We start from the raw sequence: 20,752 nt of genomic DNA, 5'->3' as shown, positions 1-20,752 counted from the left end.
GATAAATCTGAAGTATTGCATTTGAATCTACCAACCACCAAAATGAAAATATTACAATCAAAATTTAAATATAAATGGGGCTCTACTAATATTAAGTATCTAGGAATTAAGATAGAACAAAAAAGCTGTGTGATGCTCAAACATAGACCCAAAAAGTTGTCAGGCTCATGAAGACATAAATGCCATATATTGTATCCTCGAAGTATCCCACATATTAGGGTGACCATCCATAGAATAAGAACACCAATTCCACCAGATATCAATAAACTGGAAGAGTACCACCTATTGAATGGTGAGTACTCACACTTGCTAGTGTCCAGCCCAGCACATTGATTAGGAATGCTGCGGTGTAAAATGAGTAATATAACTCACTTGTTTGTAGGATGGTCCTCAAAGGGTTTATGGCACATGGCGCGTCGCGTGTGACGCGACTAAGCGACGGGTTAGTGAGGACGAATGGCGGAACATGGCGCGTCGCGTGTGACGCGACTAAGCGACGGGTTAGCAAGGATGAATGGCGGGAAAATTATTGTATATCAGGTAAGGGGGTTTAATCAGATCGTTATACACCTTGAGAAAGAGCGGGAGCTCGAAACGCGTTGATGGGGGCCTGAGGGCTTGTTTTTCTTGTTAACCATGCTCTGATCTATTAAACCTTTTATTTTGGGACCCACTCTCTAGCAATTGTTCTTTTGTAGTAGTGCTCCATCTCTCCTTCGTGAATCCTAGGAATTAAGATAGCAAAATCATTCCGGGATCTCTATAAGAATAACTATCCTCCGCTATTTAAAAAAGATCTACAGGTCTCCTGGATAGGTAGAAAAGCCGCAGTAAAAATGAATATAGTTCCAAGATTACTATACTTATTCCAAACAATCCCGGTAAAAGTCCCATTGGCGGAACTTAAAAATATCCAGAATAGAGTGTTCCAATTTATATGGAAAAATAAAAGACCAAGAGTCAGTAATGTTTCCTCCTAGGAAGAGCGGGGGCATGGGGGTCCCTGATATAATCAAATATCATCAAGCGTCCCAGTTAAAACAAGTGGTGTCATGGAATAATGACCCCACATCCGCGTGCTGGTTGGAGATGGAGTCGACCTACGTGTTCCCTAGCTCCCTGGTATTGACTCTTTGGGGTGGAGCGAGGAGTGAGGGACCTACTGGAAGGTTTGAGCTGGGATCCATGAGGTGTACGTGGGAAATTTGGTCCAAAAATAAAAATTCACTTAATTCGAATCCTTCCTTGTTAACCCCTATATATAACAACCCCGAGTTTCCCCAGGGTGTATAAAAAAACTCCTTTAAGAAATTAAAGGAAGTCAATATTGTAAGGTTAGATGATCTAGTGGATGGAGGAAAACCAATGACATTCCAAGATGTGCAAACAAAATACCAGGGACAGGATATCCCAATTTTTGGCTTCCTACAGATCAGGCACTTTTTGCAATCGGTATCGCAGAACAAGAGCTTTCCGAATTTAACAAAATTTGAAAGACTATGCAAAATAGGGGTGCACCAGAAGGGACAGATCTCGAGGATATATACGGGACTGACTTCGATGTCAACCCCTCAAAACCATAACTATATGTTGAAATGGGCTGAAGACCTCGAGATAGAAATAGATAGGGAAGTCTGGGAGGATATCTGGGAATCTGCAGCTACTTTGCGCGACCACGAAAGAAAATATCTACAAAATCTTATTCCAATGGTACCTAACTCCGAGTAGGCTGAGCCAGATCTCTGCTGGAGGGGGTGTGGTCTGAGAGGAGATATGGTGGACCTGTCCAAAGATACAAAAATTCTGGACGCATATCCAAAAAATGCTGCAGGAGTCCACGGAGCTGAGAATCCCTTTGGACCCTTTAATATATATTAGGTAAACCTATTGAGGAGGTTCCCTCGCCAGTGGGAAAATTGATTAGATTCATACTTACAACAGCACGCTGCTCAATAGCAGCTGCTTGGAAAAATATAAATGTGCCCTCCAAGCAAACAATAAATAAAAGATTGAAAGAAGTCAAAATGATGGAATAACTGTCGGCCCAACTTAACCAAAAACTAGAGGAATTACACAAAGTTTGGGACCTATGGACCCCATCCTAGCCTCTAACCCAGAAAGGGGGAGAAAAAAAAAGGGACTCGACGGGCCCTCAGAGGGTTAGGAGATCAGAACCCCGGATCCTGTTCATGTGTGCCTTCTTCCCACCCTCTTTTCCCCTCCCTCCTTTCCCTCTCCGTCCCCCCCTCCCTTCTCCCCCCCCTCCTCTGACCTTCTCTTTATCTATCCCTAATCTTAATCTTTTCTAGTAAACAAAAATAGTAAAAACTAGGAGATGGAAAATTTAAAGGTACAATCTGAAGTCACCTTAATACAACTCACAATATATGAAGAGCCATACAGTAAATATAAAACATTAAGCTATGTCAAGATAAATGTTCTTTATTCTGTTGTTTTATGTGTCCAAGCACTTGTATGAACGCCAATCCCTTTGTTAAAGATTGACATGTATAATGTGAAGTTATGTATGTAAAACAATAAAAAAAAATTGAAACAAAAAAAAGAAGAACCAAGAAGGTTCAAACATTGTAAAGCAAGTACAACTCACGTGTGTTGTGTAAAGTCTGCCCCGTCGTCGGGGTGGGGGGGGGGGGTGAAACGGGATTTTAAAATGGCCAAAGTAAATTGTTTGTTGTGTAATGTACGTAACCATACAAAACAGTGTCCCTTCAGTCCATACGACGATGACAACTCATACGTGGCCCCAGGAAGAGACACGCAGATGAAAGCTGCAGGAGTGACCAGCGTCCAGAGCGCCAGACCCCATAACCTTGGAGTCAGTGCCCAGGAATTCGGAGCCATGCCGGCTAGAAGGAAACCACGTGACTTTATAAAGGATTTCGTATGCTGCACCTGTCAGGAACCAGATCGCTTGGAAGAAGTGTGTCCCAAAAGTTTCAAAATTAAACCGTGGCAACAGCTGGCGATGTCCCAGAAAGACGTTCAAAACTTCATCACAAAATTGGAAGTTTCTCAGCAAGAGGCTCGCTCGCTCAAAGCAAAACTTGGTAAAGTAAAGAGAAAAGTTGCACAAGAAAATTCTAAAGTGCAGGAAGTCCTGGAGAACGCAGAAAGAAGGTTGCATAAAGAGCTCGAAGTCTCCCAGAAAGAGATAAAGAGATAAACCTCATAAACACAGAGCTGAAACTCTCACGCCAGGAGGTCGACACTCTCTGCAAAGAGGTCTGTGAACTGAAGGATGCGGAGGAAGAGGTCCTGATTCGTTTAGAGACTATAAAAAGGGCAAATACAAATCTGAGACAGGAAAATTCAGACGACTAACCAGGTCGGGGAAGGAGATAAGAGGCTTCACCAAGTAGAAAAAGTGAAGAACCAATTAATCAACGAAAAGTTAGAAGTGTGGGAAGCACAGCAACATGCTGAGGAGAAGCAGTGAGTTCTACAGGAAGCAAGTGTCCAGGCTGCTAACCAAGCACAAGTGCTACAGGAACAGCTAAATACCCAGTATGTTCCCACAGAGCAGTATGAAGAGCTGAAGACCACAGTAAGCGTCACCAGCACATTGCTGGTGGCAGAGTTTAGATGCCAGGTGACTGTATGAGAGGGAGTGGGAGAAGATCCAGAAACTGGAGCAAGAGCTGGAGAAGCAGAGCGATGGTTCCATCCCCATGAGTCAGTACGCCAAGGAAAAAGAGGCCTGGAAAATAGAAGAAGCGGCGATCCTAGCGACAAAATATGAAGGAGGCCCTGATGCAAACCTAGAGCAAGTACCGGGAAGAGGTGAAGACACTGAGAGGGGACTTGCAGGATCAAATTGAAGAACTACAGACGCAGATTGCTGAGCGCAAGATACATCTCGCCGAGAGGGAGGAGGTGTCCATCCGTCAGGTGGCCAACCTGACACTACACTGTGAGACCGAGATGGCCGATGCCCACAAATTGCTGGACAAGGTCCAGGAGTAGCATCGACAGCTGCAGGTCAGAAATAGAGGAACAGAAACAGTTTTAAGCCTTGCTCTGAGTCTGCTATGAGATGTGGAATCGCGACTGAACTCTAAAGTAGCTGAACTAGCGGCTGCACTGAGTGAAAGAAGAAATGCAGGAGGACAGCTTCAAGACCTACAGAGGGTTCTGGAGTCTGAGCGTACTGGCCGCAAGATGGTAGAGATACAAAAGCGTGACCTGGAGGAGGAGCTTGAGGCTCTGAAGACTGAGCGGGACACTACGTTGGACTCTACTGCTGCCCAGCAGGAGGTTCCTCAGACAAAGCTGGAGAAAAAGGAAAACGTCCCAAAAAGGAAAACAGCCCAAACGTCCGTATCCTACAGAAACTAATGCCCGGCGAAGACAAGGGTACAGTGAGAGCTTGGGGAAACCACTCAACTGCAAAACAAGATTACAAAATTTGAGCCGCCTGAACAAGTGAAGCACTCCGGTAAGCATGACTGCAGTGCCCGTGGGACCCAAAGTAGATTCCTTGCCATGAGGGCAGCCGCTGTGAAGAAGCAGTCGCAAATGGGACGTAAGTGTGTCCATGATCGTAAACTGAGAAAGACCTCACGGATTGTTCAACGGTACTCCCGTCAGAGTAAGTTAATGAGTCAAGAAAGAAAGGCCCAAATTTTCAAGTCTGTTGACTGTGGATAAGAGGTACCATGGTGTACATTTGGAGGTGAGGAGAACGCTGCAAAAATTAAAGACAAGTCCGTCGACTGTAAAAGAGAAGTGCCATGGAGTGCATTTGGAGTTGATGATAACTCGGCAAGAGATGAGACAAGTCAGTCGATTGTGAAAGAGAAGTACCAAACACAGCATATAAGCACAAACGCCTCATACCAACTGTCAAGCACGGTGGTGGAGGGGTGATGATTTGGGCTTGTTTTGCAGCCACAGGACCTGGGAACCTTGTAGTCATTGAGTCGACCATGAACTCCTCTGTATACCAAAGTATTCTAGAGTCAAATGTGAGGCCATCTGTCCGACAGCTAAAGCTTGGCCGAAATTGGGTCATGCAACAGGACAATGATCCCAAGCACAGCAGCAAATCTACTACAGAATGGCTGAAAAAGAAAAGAATTAAGGTGTTGCAATGGCCTAGTCAAAGTCCAGACCTCAACCTGATTGAAATGCTGTGGCGGGACCTTAAGAGAGCTGTGCAAATGCCCACAAACCTCAATGAACTGAAGCAACGTTGTAAAGAAGAGTGGGCCAAAATTCCTCCACAACGATATGAGAGACTGATAAAGTCATACAGAAAACGATTACTTCAGTTTATTGCTGCGAAAGGTGGTTCTACAAGTTATTGAATCATAAGGTGTACTTGGTTTTTCACACATGGCTTCTCCATTTTGGCTTTATTTTGGTTAAATAAATCATGACACGGTGTAATATGTCATGTGTTGTTGTTCATCTGAGGTTGTATTTACCTAATTTTTAGACCTGCTAAGGAACAGATGATTGTTATTATGTCCTGATATGTAAAACCATAGAATTCAAATAATAATAATAATAGCATGTTCTTGTATAGCGCTGCTAGTTATATGCAGCGCTTTACAGAGACATTTTGCACGCACAGGTCCCTGCCCCGTAGAGCTTACAATCTATGGTTTTGGTGCCTGAGGCACAGGGAGATAAAGTGACTTGCCCAAGGTCACAAGGAGCCGACACCGGGAATTGAACCAGGCTCCCCTGCTTCACACTCAGTGCCAGTCAGTGTCTATACTCACTGAGCCACTCCCTCTCCCTCAAAGAGGGTGTTCTCACTCCCTCTCCAGTGTCTCTATCCCTCCCCCCACTCTAGCTCTCCCTCCCCCCAGTGTGTGTCTCTTACTCTCCCTCCCCCTAGTGTCTCTCTCCCTCCCTCCCCCACTCTCTCTCTCCCTCTCCCTCCCCCCTGTGTGTCTCTCTCTTTCTCCCTCTCCCTACTGTCTCTCTCTCATTCCCCCTCAGTGTTTCTCACTCCAGCCATTGTGTGTCTCTTCCTCCCACCAGTGTCTCTCTCTCCCTCCCCCAGTGTCTCTCTCTTTCCCTCCCCCAAGTGCCTCTCTCTCCCACCAGCCAGTGTGTGTGTGTGTGTCTCCCTTCCCTCCAGTGTTTCTCTCACCTTCCCCCAGGGTGTCTCACCTTCCCCCCAGTGTCTTTCTCTCCCATTTCCCCCCAATATTTCTCTCACCCCTATGTTTCACTTTCACCCACCTCTCCATGTCTCTCTCTCACCCACCTCTCCATGTCTCTCGCTCACTTCTTCATGTCTCTCTTTCACCCCCCTCCCACCTCTCCATGTCTCTCTTTCACACACCTCTCCATGTCTCTCACCCACCTCTCCATGTCTCTCTTTCACCCCCTCCCACCTCTCCATGTCTCTTTCACCCCCTCCCGTGTCTCTTTTGACCCCCCTCCCACCTCTCCATGTCTCTCTTTCACCCCCCTCTCACCTCTCCATGTCTCTTTCAACCCCCTCCCACCTCTCCATGTCTCTCTTTTACCCCCCTCCCACCTCTCCATGTCTCCTTCACCCCCTCCCACCTCTTCATGTCTCTCTTTTACCCCCTCCCACCTATCCATGTCTCTCTTTGCCCCCCCTCTCCATGACACCCACACCTTATCAGCTGCATTCAGCAAGGCAAAGCCTGTGCTGCATGAGCTGTGTAGCACAGCGCCACCTAATGGCTGAAGGAGAAATTACAGCTACCGACTGCTTTCTCCCTGCTTTTGGCAAAATCGCCTGCGCCCCCCTAAACAATCTTGCGCCCCACCCAGTTTGCGCTCTGCTGAGTTAAGCATTTCGTTAGCCACATAACGGTATCGACTATTTGTTTATATATATATATATCTATCACACGCACCACACACACACAGCCTGTTTTACTCGGGGAGCCCCAAATAAAACACACTTTACATAACAAAATCTAATGTTGGTGTCTGTGGCACAGGGAGATACAATGACACAGCCCCAGGAAGCAGGCGCTGGGGTTTGAGACGGGCTTCGTCAGTGCCAGTGATTTCAGAGTCGCTGCCTTCACTCAGGGCTCCTTTTATATATAGTTATATTTAGTAAATTATGTATTTTAATTTTCAGATATTCCTGAATCTAGAAATGATATCTGGTTTGGGGTGATTTCCGTGGCCGTGGCCGTGGCCGTGGCAGTGGCTGTATGTGTCACAATCATGATAATAATGTGGAAGAAACGTGGAAGTAAAAAAGGAGGTAAGGAGGATTTCCTTTCTGATGTTGAATGAATCAGATGAGATAAAAGGGTTAATAACATATGTAGTAATTATGACATTTGTGTGTTTACTTCAGAAAAGGCACAATGGCTCTATTCTTGTTTTAGTGCTGGTGCAGAGTTCCAGAATTGGGACGAACTATGCTGGAAACACAATGGCTAATATTAGTATGGTGATTACAGGATATGCTGAGGCTAATAACTGTTTGTTTGATTTGCACTATTTATTTTGTCTCATATTTACCTCAAATATAAGTGTTCACATCTGGCACACATTTTCCACTAGGAAATAAAGGTTTGTGAACTGTGCAAAATGTTCATTGTAGTGTGTGTGTGTGTGTGTGTGTGTGTGTGTGTGTGTGTGTGTGTGTGTGTGTGTGTGTGTGTGTGTGTGTGTGTGTGTGTGTGTGTGTGTGTGTGTGTGTGTGCGTGCGTGCGTGCGTGTGTCCGATGTGCAAGGTTACATGACCAAACTGCATTTGACCTAGTTTAAAAAAAAATTCAATTGTACACAAAATTCATTAATACATTTGCGAAAAAAACGCTACATAAAAATGATGCTATGTCTAAAGTAATGTCAATCTGACTGGTTAAGAATATGTGCTAAGTACGAACAACATTTCTACACCAACCACCAAACGCAACCGTCCTCCGCGTAGGAACTACTGAGAGTACAGTAAGTTATGTGGATTTTACAATTCTTCCCAAATACAGTAAATAAAACGAAGTATTGAGATTATTTAAATAGAAGTGTGCAGTAGTTTTCAGTCTTAGCATGATAAACCCCAGGTACCAAACGGCAGGACGAGAAACACACTATCCCGATGATATATACTCTATCTTGAGATGTCACCTTCTGGAGGAGCCGCTCAGAATTTCTTAATGATTGGTTGATTCATCATCTTTAGAGGAAATGTAACACAGAGAGGGGTTCATTTTCTTTCGTCTCCACCGGTACTTTGCTCCAGCTTTGGAAGTCCCCGTAGGTTTATGCAACACCCATATTATAATGGGAACATTATTTTAGTTTTAAGAAACCAGGTGTGGAGCTGCTTACAAATTCCCAGCTAAAAATCCGTGTAAAATTGGTCCATTTTCTTGTGCTTATGTTTTGTGTAACACATCATTATTAGTATTATTAGTATTTAGTATTTATTTTTTTTACTCCCCATTTTTTTTACAAGAGGGAGTGTTCGCCAGAACTAAACCCTGCTAATTTCATTTCCAGGACCCCCTCTGTGTTTTTGATATACCTACCCGTGAGGTCACTGGTTTTCAAATGGCTGCTAAATCTCGGGCCAATAGGAAGCTGACACATCAATGGTTGCGGCTTCCTATTGGACAGTCATTTAAATCCCCTTTAAAAATCAGGATGTAATCCAGGTAGCTTCACTGAGAAGAATCTCATTAACCGGGAGGTCCCCAGGGCGGAAAATAGTGTAGCACAGCTCCAGCGGAGTCCCGGTCCCAAGGGGGTTAGTTACGTTTATTGCTGCTTTAATTTCTATGGAAGTCTCAGTAAAAGGAGGAAACTGACACAAATACACTCAAGGGTTATTGTCATTGCCTTACAGCCATTGTGCCCAAAAATGTATACATTGTTTGTTATATATCTGGATAGTTGGCTAAACAAAGCAGGAAACAGAAATAAGCTGCCCGGCGCTTCCTTAATACAGTGCCACAGCACCACCCAGTGGTGAAAAAATATATGCAAGAAAGGGAAAATATGCAATATAAAAAAGGTAACAACAATAAAATATATATAATCAAAGGACCACTCAACCTTAAGAGGAAAAAGCCACAATCCTCTAGAGAACAGAAAACGCAAGGGATGAGGGAGTGTGTCCTAGATTTGACCAATGGTGTTCTGCAGCAGCTTCAGATGATGAACTGCCTGGTAGCCAACTAGAGCTGGTGGGGAAGAAAAACGGGAAGGGGGGGGGGAAGGAGACAAAGAAGGGGCTGATGATGTAGTAATATAAAACACCTTTAATAAATGACACATAAAAAAGCCCTCCTGAGGGCGTACTCACACTCTGTACTGCCACTCAGGGCACATAAGGGTATCTTTACAGCCAATGCTGTCCGGTGTGCGTCTCTGGCAGTCTCTGACGGTCCCCACAAGCGGCCGCTGGGGTTCTCGTGCAGCTTGACTGGAGTCGGCGTCTGGCGTCGTGATCAACCGGGAACGGATTGCCTCCTCCTCCTCTTCCACTCAACGCGTTTCGCAAGATAGGGTTAACTTGCTTCGTCAGGAGTGTAGCATCTTCCTCCCCTCACTACTCTTAAGTATACTGCACTCGTCTCCTATTGGCTAGTAGGGAACTTGCGCATATGGATGGAAACAGCAGATTCAACACTCACATCCACTGCATAATACCATACAGGAAAATTACTTCATATTCTAAAAAATGATTAAACCAGCAGGGATTGCCTAATTACAATATTGGATATCGTTCCTAAAATACAATATCAGCCCAATGATTACCCTTTACAATAGGCACTTAAAGCAGCTGCTATTGTTTGGAGCTGTGAGTTGGAGAAGCACATAGTTGGAGTCAGGTGATGATGTACTGCAGCAGTGGAACAAGAGTATTCTACAGATCTGTACAGACTACATAGGAAGGGTTCAGTTATCCTTGCAGCATTTTTTCATATAGGAGGCATTTATCTCCTTACAGGAAAGTGCTCATTGTACAACCACTAGTATAGTGGCATTTAGAGATCGTGTATAGGAAGTATCTTTATTATTTTCCCTATTCAGATATTCACAACTGAATATAGGGTTAATCATATTTATATGTATTTGTACTCAGACTTCTTTAGATTGTATACACAGATTACCAGGTACATACAAAATGTCACCTACGGGATCTCATATATATCCTATTCCTCTGAATAAGGATCTATATTTTTATTTTGACAATTATGTTTATTAATAAAATTATTTTAACTGCTTACATTTAGTCGCATATTTTGACCTTAATATAATAACATTCTGGTCTGCAGTGCGCCACTCATAGGGACCATTTCAGTGTGCTTTGTTTAGCCAACATAGTACACATATCCAGATATATTACATTCATTCCCAGGCAGCACACAGTTTCTATCTAGGGGTTTTGAGCGAGGTATTCCACATCTTCCCAATACATCGTTTGTTATTATCACATTGAAATGATATCACATAAATTGTTATCTCTTTCCAGAGAATACACCCCTACTGGAAGAGGATCAATCATCAGGTAAAAAAACATGTTTTATCATTTATCCATATATGTAAATACAATTTTGAATCTGGCAGGTTAGGACCAGCAAGGACATTAATAAAAGACAGTTGTGTAAATACTGGTAATCAGGGGTTACAATTGTCCCGTTAGCTTTACAAACAATTTAGCAATGTTATCCGAGGTTATCTATGAAGAAACACAATGGGGTCCCAAGGGGCGTGCAACACATTCTGCAATGCCCAATTGTGCTAAAAAAACGACTTCCTCTTTGCACCTTTTTGATACCCGTGAGGATATCGTATCTGTCTTATACTGAGTCTCCTTTTCTTCCTGGTTGTAAATGTTTAGGGTCTTTTAACTTCGCTGATTGTGAAGGTCTTTGTATTATCTGCAAAATATGTTCACATTTACATCACTCTCAAGCGTGAAAAGCAAAGGGGATAATGTGGCAAAATCCCACCGCTACAAACCCGGGGCAGTAGTTGCACAAATAAATCCGAACTGCCATTAGTATTGGTGTTTTTTGTGTATATAAATCTGGTCCTTTTTTCCATCCTTTGTAGCCGTGAGCTTTTCGCACACAATATTCAACATCTTCTGCATCTTTAAGTGACTTGTTTGGTTTCAGTTACAATTTGCCAGGCGGCTGAGTAATTGCAGTAACAGCCTTGATCTGCAAAGTCAGTGGCGATGGACCAGCCAGTGAGATTTCCGATAGCTGGTTAGCTTCTCCGCTGCCCGAACTTCTTGGTCTCACTGGGTGCTGCGTGTCCTCATTCTTGAATCCTCTGAACTACTCTTCTTGCATTGGGATAAGTTGTTAAGGGTTTTGTTTCTTTAGGTAACATTACATTTGTTCATGGAGTAGTGGAGAACAAGGCGTAGTGTAGTGTGCTCTAAACCAACTACAGTATGTTACATTACCGCAACCAGGTGTTCCAAATGATGGAAAAATAAGAATATCAATATGTGACTAGGATCATGACAAATGCAGTGGGTATAGTAAGGTGGCTCAAAACATCTAACAGTGCAAATTTAAAGAAAAGATACTACCGCAAAAAAGTTGTTCCAAAATGGAAAATAATTTTATATTGAAGTAAAAGAAACCCAAATTAGTGCTACGAATAAGCACTAGATAAGTTAAGCACTTGTATGTTTGCTTATTCATAGCACTCATCTGTTTTTCTTTTACTTCAATATAAAATATTTTTCCATTTTTGGAACATGTTTATTACATTTTTCATAGTGACTGTGACTGGGCCTTAACCCCTGTCTAAATAGGGCATGAAATAGGAAGCCTGTATGTGGCTGAGGAGTCCAGCAGGGAGCTGGTTAATTGCAGCTAGAGACAATTAACCAGGCTCCACCTGGCTCATCAGACAGGTAGAAAAGCCTCCTGCGTACACTGCAGGAAAGATCTCTTGAGCACAGAGGGACTGTGTTGTCAGAACAGATTCCCAGGATCAAATGGTCTTGAGCACAGGACTGTGCGGCCAGCAAGATCACCAGGAACCACACCTTATTCCAGGGCCCAGCAAACCCTGGAACGCATCAGAGGGTGGTCCCCCAATGGACACCAACCCAGTCCGAGAGACTGACATAAAGGGCCCCCTGTTTCCAGGTACCTCTTTGGTTTCATAGGTTGGCAAGAGGCCTATCCTCCCAGCCCTGCAGATAGGGGGTGTGAGAGTGAATTAGCCCTTACACAGGGATATGATGTTTATTTATTTGGTTGCTTTCTTAAAGACGTATTGTTTGATGCTACGGGCTGAATAAAAGCCACGGTTTATTTCCCCCAACTATGTCTCCCTGGTCGCACCTCTGCACTCATCTCCTACAGGGACAACTAAGATCGTTTCATACCTCCTACAAATGCAAAATGCCAGAGTGTTAGTGTATTTGTGTGCCGAGGTGAGTGTTGGTGTGTTGAGGTGAGTCAGTGACCTAGTTACATTAATTGCCCCCCCCCCACAACATTTTTAAAGGCCCCCCAAATAATAAACACAATATAAATATAGTTTTTACTAGGGGCGGCCTTGCGAGTCCCCCTTTCTTTCTCTTACACTACCCCCCACCCCTCTCTCACACCAGGTCACTCGCCCTCCTCCATCTATATCTTTCTCCCCACTAACTATCCCCCTCTTCCCCCCCCCCCCTGTATCCCAGTCCCTCTCTTTCAATGGGGGTGTGGATCGGCCTGCTTTAAGCTTGGTCATGTCACATTGGTGGGAACTGCAGGCTGAATACAGAGCTGAAATGGCCACGTGACGTGGGCGAAAGTTCACACTTGCCCAACTTCCAGTTGCGTCACGTGGCGGGGCAATTTGTGCCAGGGAAAATTGAAATGGGCAAAGGGGAGGAGGACTTGGCTGCGAAGTGAGGCCCATGTCCCAGGCCCGCAGCAAGCAGAGAGGCAACAGTGGTGCCAGCAGCTGCCATGCGTGGAAGTTGGGCTCCAACTTTCAGCACCGACTGGCTAGGCCCTCACTCGTTCTCGGGCCCTCACTCGTTCTCGGGCCCCCACTACCCCCCTTCTCATTGCAGGGTTTAGCGGCACGCTAGTTACGCCACTGAGGTGAGTGTGCATTAGTGTGCTGAGGTGAGTGTGTTTGTGTGTTGAGGTGAGTGTGTTTGTGTGCTGAGGTGAGTGTGTTTGTGTGCTGAGGGGAGTGTGTTTGTGTGCTGAGGGGAGTGTGTTTGTGTGCTGAGGGGAGTGTGTGTGCTTGCATGCTGAGGTGAGTGTGCATTAGTGTGCTGAGGTGAGTGTGTTTGTGTGCTGAGGTAAGTGTGTTTGTGTGCTGAGGGGAGTGTGTTTGTGTGCTGAGGGGAGTGTGTTTATGTGCTGAGGGGAGTGTGTGTATGTGAGTATTGGTGAGTGTGCATGTGTGCTGAGGTGTGTGTGCTGAGGTGTGTGTGTGCTTGCATGCTGAGGCGAGTGTGTATTGGTGTGCTGAGGTGAGTGTGTTTTGTGTGCTGAGGTGAGTGTGTTTTGTGTGCTAAAGTGAATGTATTGTATGTCTTTATTTATATAGCGCCAAAAGTGTACTCAGCAATCACACAATAGGAAAGGAAATCCCTGCCCCGAAGAGCTTACAATCTAAGAGGTTTGATAGGGAACTTACAGAGACAGTAGGTGAAGGAATAAGTGCTGTAGATGGCAGTGCTTGGCCACAATGGCTAACCATGAGTGCAGGCTATTGGGATGCTTGATTTGTGGGGCAAGTTTTAAGGTTAGTCAAATAACTTAAGGGTTAACACACTTTACAGGGGAAGAGATGGCAGGGAGGCATGGGTGAAATCAGGTGTGCATGTCTGGCTTCAGGCTTAGGGGAGATCCCTAGCAGCAGGAAGGAGTAGGTAGAGGGTGTGAATAGAGGATTTGTGGGGGTGTTTTTTATTGAGGGGTAAAGAAGTTGTTGGGAGAGAGGTGTATAAATAATGGTGCAGTGGGGAAGTTGGAGAGAACAGAGACGTTCACAAAGGAGTGAGTAAACAGAAAAATCAATAGGGAGGGCATAGTGAGATGCAGGAGGAGAGATTCCAAGTTATTGGAGGACAGGAAGAGTACAAAGAATCACAGCTTTTGCAATGTTAGGTTCTCACAGTTGGAAAGTTGTTGTGCAGTGTCCCGATCTTCCTCCAATCGTCACCTCCAAAATTAACTCTGCCACACACTTTAACTGGGACACTTAAGATGGGTCAGAGATAAGAAAGTCTGTCTTAAATACTCTATTCACATGCAATTGAATAACAATTAAGGGAGGGGTTTTGCCAATTCTGCTTAAGGAAACATACCCCAATAGTCAATTAAATCTTAATTTCTCTTGCAATTGATGGTAGGAGACTTCTGCTCAAGGAAACATACCTGTTTGAAGAAATAAATCAGAATGTTAATCCAGATATTCAGAATGCGTCCATGATTAAATAATGTGTATTAGTGTGCTGAGGTGAGTATGTGTGTGTGTTTGTGCTGAGGTGAGTGGTCGATAATTGGCATTCAAGGAGAGGCTAGTTACGCTAGTGTTGGGGTATTAAATTAAGGGCGATTAACCCCTTTATAGACATGGTGGTTATCAAGACATATAATGTGTATGTCTTTATTACCACTGGGTAACAAGAGGTTAATATAATCAGCTATTTATCCCTCCTCTCCCCAAGTTGCTATTGTAGGTACATATTCAAAGTCATTATATGCTTGATATCTGTAATAGACCATTTTGTTCCTGGAGGGAAAATGACGAGCATATCACCAGCATTATTGCAATTTCCCCCCTTTGCCAAAACCCCAATGCAAATAAATTGTTTATTTGCACCTGAACATAACTAATTTGTATTGAAATATGCAACAGTTTTAAAACGTTTCAATTGAAGAGTCTGAATAATGTGCCACACTTTTGATGGCTGTTTCTTAAGAAGAGGGGCAGCACCCTGACATCACAGAGAGGGGCAGGGTGGGCTTGTGAATTCTGTAATCAGACCTGGTCTCACCAGGAGCCAGGACCTGCCCTAGCTATGGCACTATTAACCACTATTAACCAGAGACTTCCAAAATAAACCCTCTCTAAAGGCTTAAACAGAACAAAGGACTTTGCTGGTTCTGTGGTTCCATTTCCTTTCTAGAGCTATCATACACCTCTTTCTCATGCTGTGTTTTATTTTATAGGGCTTATTGAAAAATACAGAGAATTTATTCAGCAAAAAATGGTTTCTCAGAAGGATCACCTTCTTGTCCCAAGAAAACTGCGTATTGTGGATGGACGTACGCTCCGTACAACTCATGGGAAATATAAGCAAGGTTTTGAAGACAAGAAGACCATAAGCTCAGAACAATTGTTCACCCCACAGAGTAAGAAGATGTCGGAGAGAATGCTGCTGGTGGGAGACTCTGGAACAGGCAAGAGTTGCCTCTGCAGATGGCTTCTAAGGAAATGGGCGCTGGGAGGGGCGCTAGAATATAAATGTATTGTGTACTTATCCTTGAGGAACATGAAGTCCTCCAAGCAACAAGTTAGTGTGAAAGAGCTTGTAGAAGAGAGATGCGGGTGCGAGGCTCCCTCTTCAGTTCTTAACAGTGACCCACATGATGTGCTCCTTATTCTTGATGGGATTGATGAACTACATTGTGTTGAGCATAGCCATTTCGATTCAAATGATGATATCAATACTCCCTTTGATTTGAGCACCCTAGTGACAAAAATCATTACCAAAGATCTTCTCCCCCAAACAAATGTGTTGGTTGTTTCCCGTTTGGATTCACTGAGAGAATTAGGCAAAAATTGCCCAATGGCATTTGTTATCCAAGACTTTACTGATCCCGAGACTCAGGAGTACTATGAAAGAATCACTGCAAAAAGTGTGAGATCAGATGATATAATTAATAAGATAAAGGAAATGAAGTTGTCAGATTACACTTCAACACCTTTGTCTATTTTAATTGTGTATAATCTCCTGGACAGGTCAGAGAATATACATTTGGAAAACCAATTGGAGAAATTATTCACCCTCAATGAGGTATTAATCCATAATTTGCTAAAAAGTTTAAAAGAGATGAATGGCAAAGAACTTGATGAAGATAAATTCAAACAAATGGCAAAAGTGTCCTATAAAAACCTTGTTCAAAGAGAGCAAAACACAATGGGGGTTCCTGAAGACATTCTCATGGACAAGTGGGGTAAGGCCCTGTATAACAATGATAAGTGTGGTAAGTGCAATGAGTATCAACGTGATATTTTACAAAACATGTTAGCTGCCATCCACTGTGTGTGGGAAATCCAGGCTGGAGAGGATTTAAAGGAATGTCTGGATTTCTGGACTTGTGAGAACAATCATCCCAGGAACAGAAACAACGGACTCATACAACTTATTGTTAGTGAGCATACCGCAAGATTCCATAACTTCGTCAAGTTCTTTATGAGACTTTTGATGTACCCAGATTATAACAGCCTATTAAATAACCAGCCTACATTGAAAGAACACGTTAAAGAGGCCCTGGTGGAGTGGTTCAAAACTAAAATGAACCCAGAGCCTTCCAGCCATAACCTACTGAAACTTATCCACTACATATTTGAACTGCATGATGATGAGGTGAGAAACACAGTGTCCCCTTCCTTCAAGAATGTCCTCTTGTGCAATACCCCACTGAGCAACATAGACATCCAAGCCCTGCAGTATTGCCTGATAAACTCCAGGTTGGACAAGGCGGAACTGCAGCTCTGCGGGCTGAGGGACCGAGGGGTAAAGACATTAGAAGGAATAATCTGCAACACCAAATACGTCTTGTAAGTTACAAAGTATTATCTATGTCAGCGGTGCGCAAACTGGGGGGCGCGCAAGATTATTTAGGGGGGGAAACCTGGGGGTGGGCAGACGCTGTGCACGGGCAGCCAAGGAGCTCAAGCTCCGTGCTGCTTCTTCTCTGTGCTGTCTGCTTGCTGCGGGGGCGGGGCCTTCACTGCCCACTGCCCCTCCTACTCCTGTCTGTTACCCGCCCCAGTTTGCAGCAGCGCACAAGGGGACCGGAGTATGCTTATGTAGCCCTCTGGGCTTTCCCCTTGTTCCCCTCGCCTCCGCTGAGTGCGGGAATGCGCAAGTGCCCGGCAAGCGCTGGTGGTGCGAGGGGGGGGGGGGGGGAGACTGCGGGTGGTTGCGGCGGTTGACGGGATCGCCGAGGGTACGGGGGAGGAGCGCGCCCCAGCGCTGTGATGTCACACACCCTCCTTCCAGTATCTGCCCTGCAATAGCGCACCTATAGTCCTCAATAGTCCTGCTCTCTTCCGCTGGGAACCTGCTTCGCTGCGATCCTCTGCAAGTGAAAGGGTCGGCTGCCACTATATCAGTCTTACTATGAATGTACAGAAAACACAACATTGAAAATGGAAATAAATAAATAATACATAATACTGCAGGTAGGAGTGTGGATGATACTGGGGACAGCAAGGCAGAGGGCAGGGAGAATAAAAAGGAATATGGGAGAAGGAAAAAAAGGGGAGGGGGGGGAAAGGAAACAAAAGGAGGGGGGAGAGGGGAGAGGGAAGGGAGGTAACAAAGAGGTGGATGATTCCCCCCCCCCCCCCCCCCCCCACACCCAAAAGGATTGCCTTTGTGCACGTATGTTCTCCCAAGCTTGGCACTTGGGGAGACAAACAAAATTGACTTTGAAGCGTGCTCAGCAGCAGTCAAGGCACACACACACACACACACACACACACACACACACACACACAAATAGCCCCCACATACGTGTCCGGTATTACCTCCGGTTTTCTACCGGATAGGCATCAGAATTACCGACACCTGACATCCTACGAATAACCACACTCACACTGAAGCTGGAAGGGAAGGCCACCGCTTTAATTAACATGTCATAATAAGAACCGCCACAAAAAACAACCGAGTAACAGAGAATTTCCAGGCAAGGCCCACCCATCATATCATTCTGACTGAGCCACCTGTACTGAAGCAGGGATATCCTTAAAACCTGACCTGTTGGTGGCCATTGAGGATTGAAGTTTGCCACTCCCGCTCTAGTGCATTCACATTGATACGCAACGTCTTGTTGGTGATCACACACAAACAGTTTTTTTTTATATAAATATCAATGCACTAATATATATTACACACATCACTCATACTAAACACTGTTTCTTAGGATATATATATATATATATATATATATATCTCACAACACACAAAAAAATGTAGCGCTAGGGTGGGGGTATAATTAGATAGAAAACTGTGCAGATTAAGTGATTAAATTAGTAAATAAAATATATATATATAATCAATTAAATTCCTATTCTAATAACATATAAAATAGATATTGAGGGTGAACAATAAGATAATATAATATAAATAACTTAATTAGAGTTTGATGTGTCCGAATAGTTCCACTTGATGATAAATTCAGAGAGGTTCAAAATTCAGCAAACCAGTTCTATGGAACACTTTGCCTCTTCAGAAGAGTGGTGTAGCCAACCACTGTAAACCTAAAGACACAAAACAAAGAGAAGCGCAAGCTCCATAGCGTAAATCTGTGTATAAAAGTAGGTAATTTATTTGAGCAAAAATGGTCCCAAGGAATAACACTTACAAGATTTTAAAACAACACATTCATGGGAGAGAAATCTCTTGTGATGTCATCAGTGGGGGTAGAGGAGCCCTGCAAATGCTGAATGCACCTGACTAGTTGTAAGCCTCCTGCAGACTTATGCAGCTCAAGTATCAAACTGACGCCTTATTTCTATGCCTCACAGAGCCTGTGTGGCTAACCTCCGTCACTGCTTCAGTATACAGCAGGGAAAAGTCAGCTGGCTGTGCTGTGTAGTGCGTCTCGGCTGCTACGAGTCCAGGAACACCACGTGTCGCTACCCGTGCGTGATGACGTCACCACGTCCCTACGCATTTCGTCACGCAAAGTGACTTCATCAAGGGGCTGAAGTTTGCTACTCCCGCTCTAGTGCATTCATATTGATACGCAACGTCTTATTGGTGATCACACACACAAAGTTTTTGTTTTTTTATCAATGTCAATGCACTAATATATATTACACACATCCCTTAACACATACTAAACACTGTGTTTCTTAGGCTATATATATATATATATATACTGTATATATATATATATATATATATATATATATATATATATATATATATAGCCTATGTAACCCCGTTTCCCCCTTCCTCTGGGAGATTCTACATGCTGCTACATGGCTGGTATAAGTATGGTGCTGAGCATACCTGTGAGGTCAGGAGAAACTGAGTTGCCGCGATGGTATGGAGCAACAGGACAGGCTTAGGATCTCTTACGTGAGCTTCGTTTCATGGTACAGCGCCTCCAGCTGTGATGGGTGTGACGGGAGCTTTGTGACAGGCTATTAATAGTACACCAAAAATATATAATATATATAACTGGGTTGAACTGGGACGAGACTTACATATGATAAAATATAATTTATTCCTTGATAAAGGTGAACACACAAAATATACAAATAACAGGCAAAATATGGACACTTACTTAAAGATGGAAATTATGAAACAGTCACATCTGGACTGGCAGTTCATACAGCAATACATGCAGCCCATGAATGAAGACTCATGCATGAGGACACAGGCATGAAGACATGAGGACATGAAAGACATGAAGCCCTATACATGAAGACATTTGAGTAAGGGGTGACTCTGACTTAAATACCATGTCAAACTCATCTCTTAACCCTAGATGCCGAAAAGGCTAGCAAAAGTCTTTGAAGCAGATTTTGGGCTTCCAGTGTTTAGTGTGAAGTATCACACTTAAACTAGTCAGTTCCTGGGCCCAGCATAAACAATTAGACAATTAGCCTTTGATCAGGGCTGTTTCCTAAACATTTGGTCGCTCTCCTGACCATTTGCAATCCTTAGTAGGCAGGCATCTTTGAGAGTAATTTAAACAAAGGGCTAGAATCACTGTTTTAACTTAACCCTTTCCCTCCCGCATCAACCCTGGTGTATGTGTGGGTGCAAACACTAGGATAACACAATACAGTTACACAGGGGAATAAGCATTTGGATATTGAAGCGAGGTAAAAACACATTTCTGGACCTCAGTCCAGTTAACCTCTTGCTTCCCAGGTGAGGGTAGAGGGTGGCCAATTGGGGTACAACCCCTTTAATCCCGGGCCAAATCCTCTCGATCGTCACAATGGGATCCTAGGATGTAGGATGTCAGCTCCCACCACTGCATTCATTACCCCTCCTGCCCAGGAAATGACACCCAGGCAGAGGTATGGTGAACACACAGCTTTATTACTCATCCTGCAGCAGCTTCTTCTTACAGCATATCATACTTTCCAAAGTCCCAGGAACTCTGGATGGTGCCTGCCCGGTAGTATGGGCCTTGAGTCTTGGTGTTCTGTTGGCCTTTAGACCTAAAGTGGGCCAGCTCATCTGCACAATGGGAGAGGCTGACAGCCCATGCTCTCTCCTCGTCAGAGAGAGCAAGACTGCTCTAATTTTGATGCTCCTCCTGGGACAACTCTGGAAGGGGCGGGCTCATGGACGGTAGCCACCTCTCATGGGCTGTACACAGGCCACGAGTCACCACCTTACTTCCTTCACTTTCAAGGAAAGCAGAAGATGGGTCACTGGCCCATAGATTAACCTGTTACTGCCTGGAACTTAACAGGATTTACATAACAGATACACTATGTTGGGAAAGATAGGTACTATGGGACATACCATGTTACATATATATGTAACACGGTTCCCCCCCCCTATCTCACATAGGGACCCATCCCT

General features: G+C 44.2%; 1 protein-coding gene across 12 annotated transcripts in view; it reads left to right on the top strand.

The window, feature by feature from the left end:
• Positions 1 to 20,752, top strand: part of LOC142494807 (NACHT, LRR and PYD domains-containing protein 1 homolog) — a 56,799-nt gene that overhangs the window by 23,665 nt on the left and 12,382 nt on the right. For 7 of the 12 annotated variants that reach the window (XR_012801585.1, XM_075599288.1, XM_075599285.1 and 4 more), the window contains exons 4-6: positions 7,100 to 7,228; positions 10,454 to 10,489; positions 15,138 to 16,752. Coding sequence is in view for 11 of the 12 variants with exons in the window: in XM_075599288.1 (XP_075455403.1) it covers positions 7,100 to 7,228; positions 10,454 to 10,489; positions 15,138 to 16,752 (1,780 nt within the window). In the remaining variant the exon portion in view is untranslated. Of the gene's footprint in view, positions 1 to 382; positions 541 to 7,099; positions 7,229 to 10,453; positions 10,490 to 15,137; positions 16,753 to 20,752 lie in introns of all 12 variants that reach the window. The other 5 variants (XM_075599293.1, XM_075599294.1, XM_075599295.1 and 2 more) reach the window with 2 other exon arrangements.

Source organism: Ascaphus truei, chromosome 5 (assembly GCF_040206685.1).
Source record: "Ascaphus truei isolate aAscTru1 chromosome 5, aAscTru1.hap1, whole genome shotgun sequence".
Classification (NCBI taxonomy): domain Eukaryota; kingdom Metazoa; phylum Chordata; class Amphibia; order Anura; family Ascaphidae; genus Ascaphus; species Ascaphus truei.
This window is presented reverse-complemented; position numbering and strand designations above follow the sequence as displayed.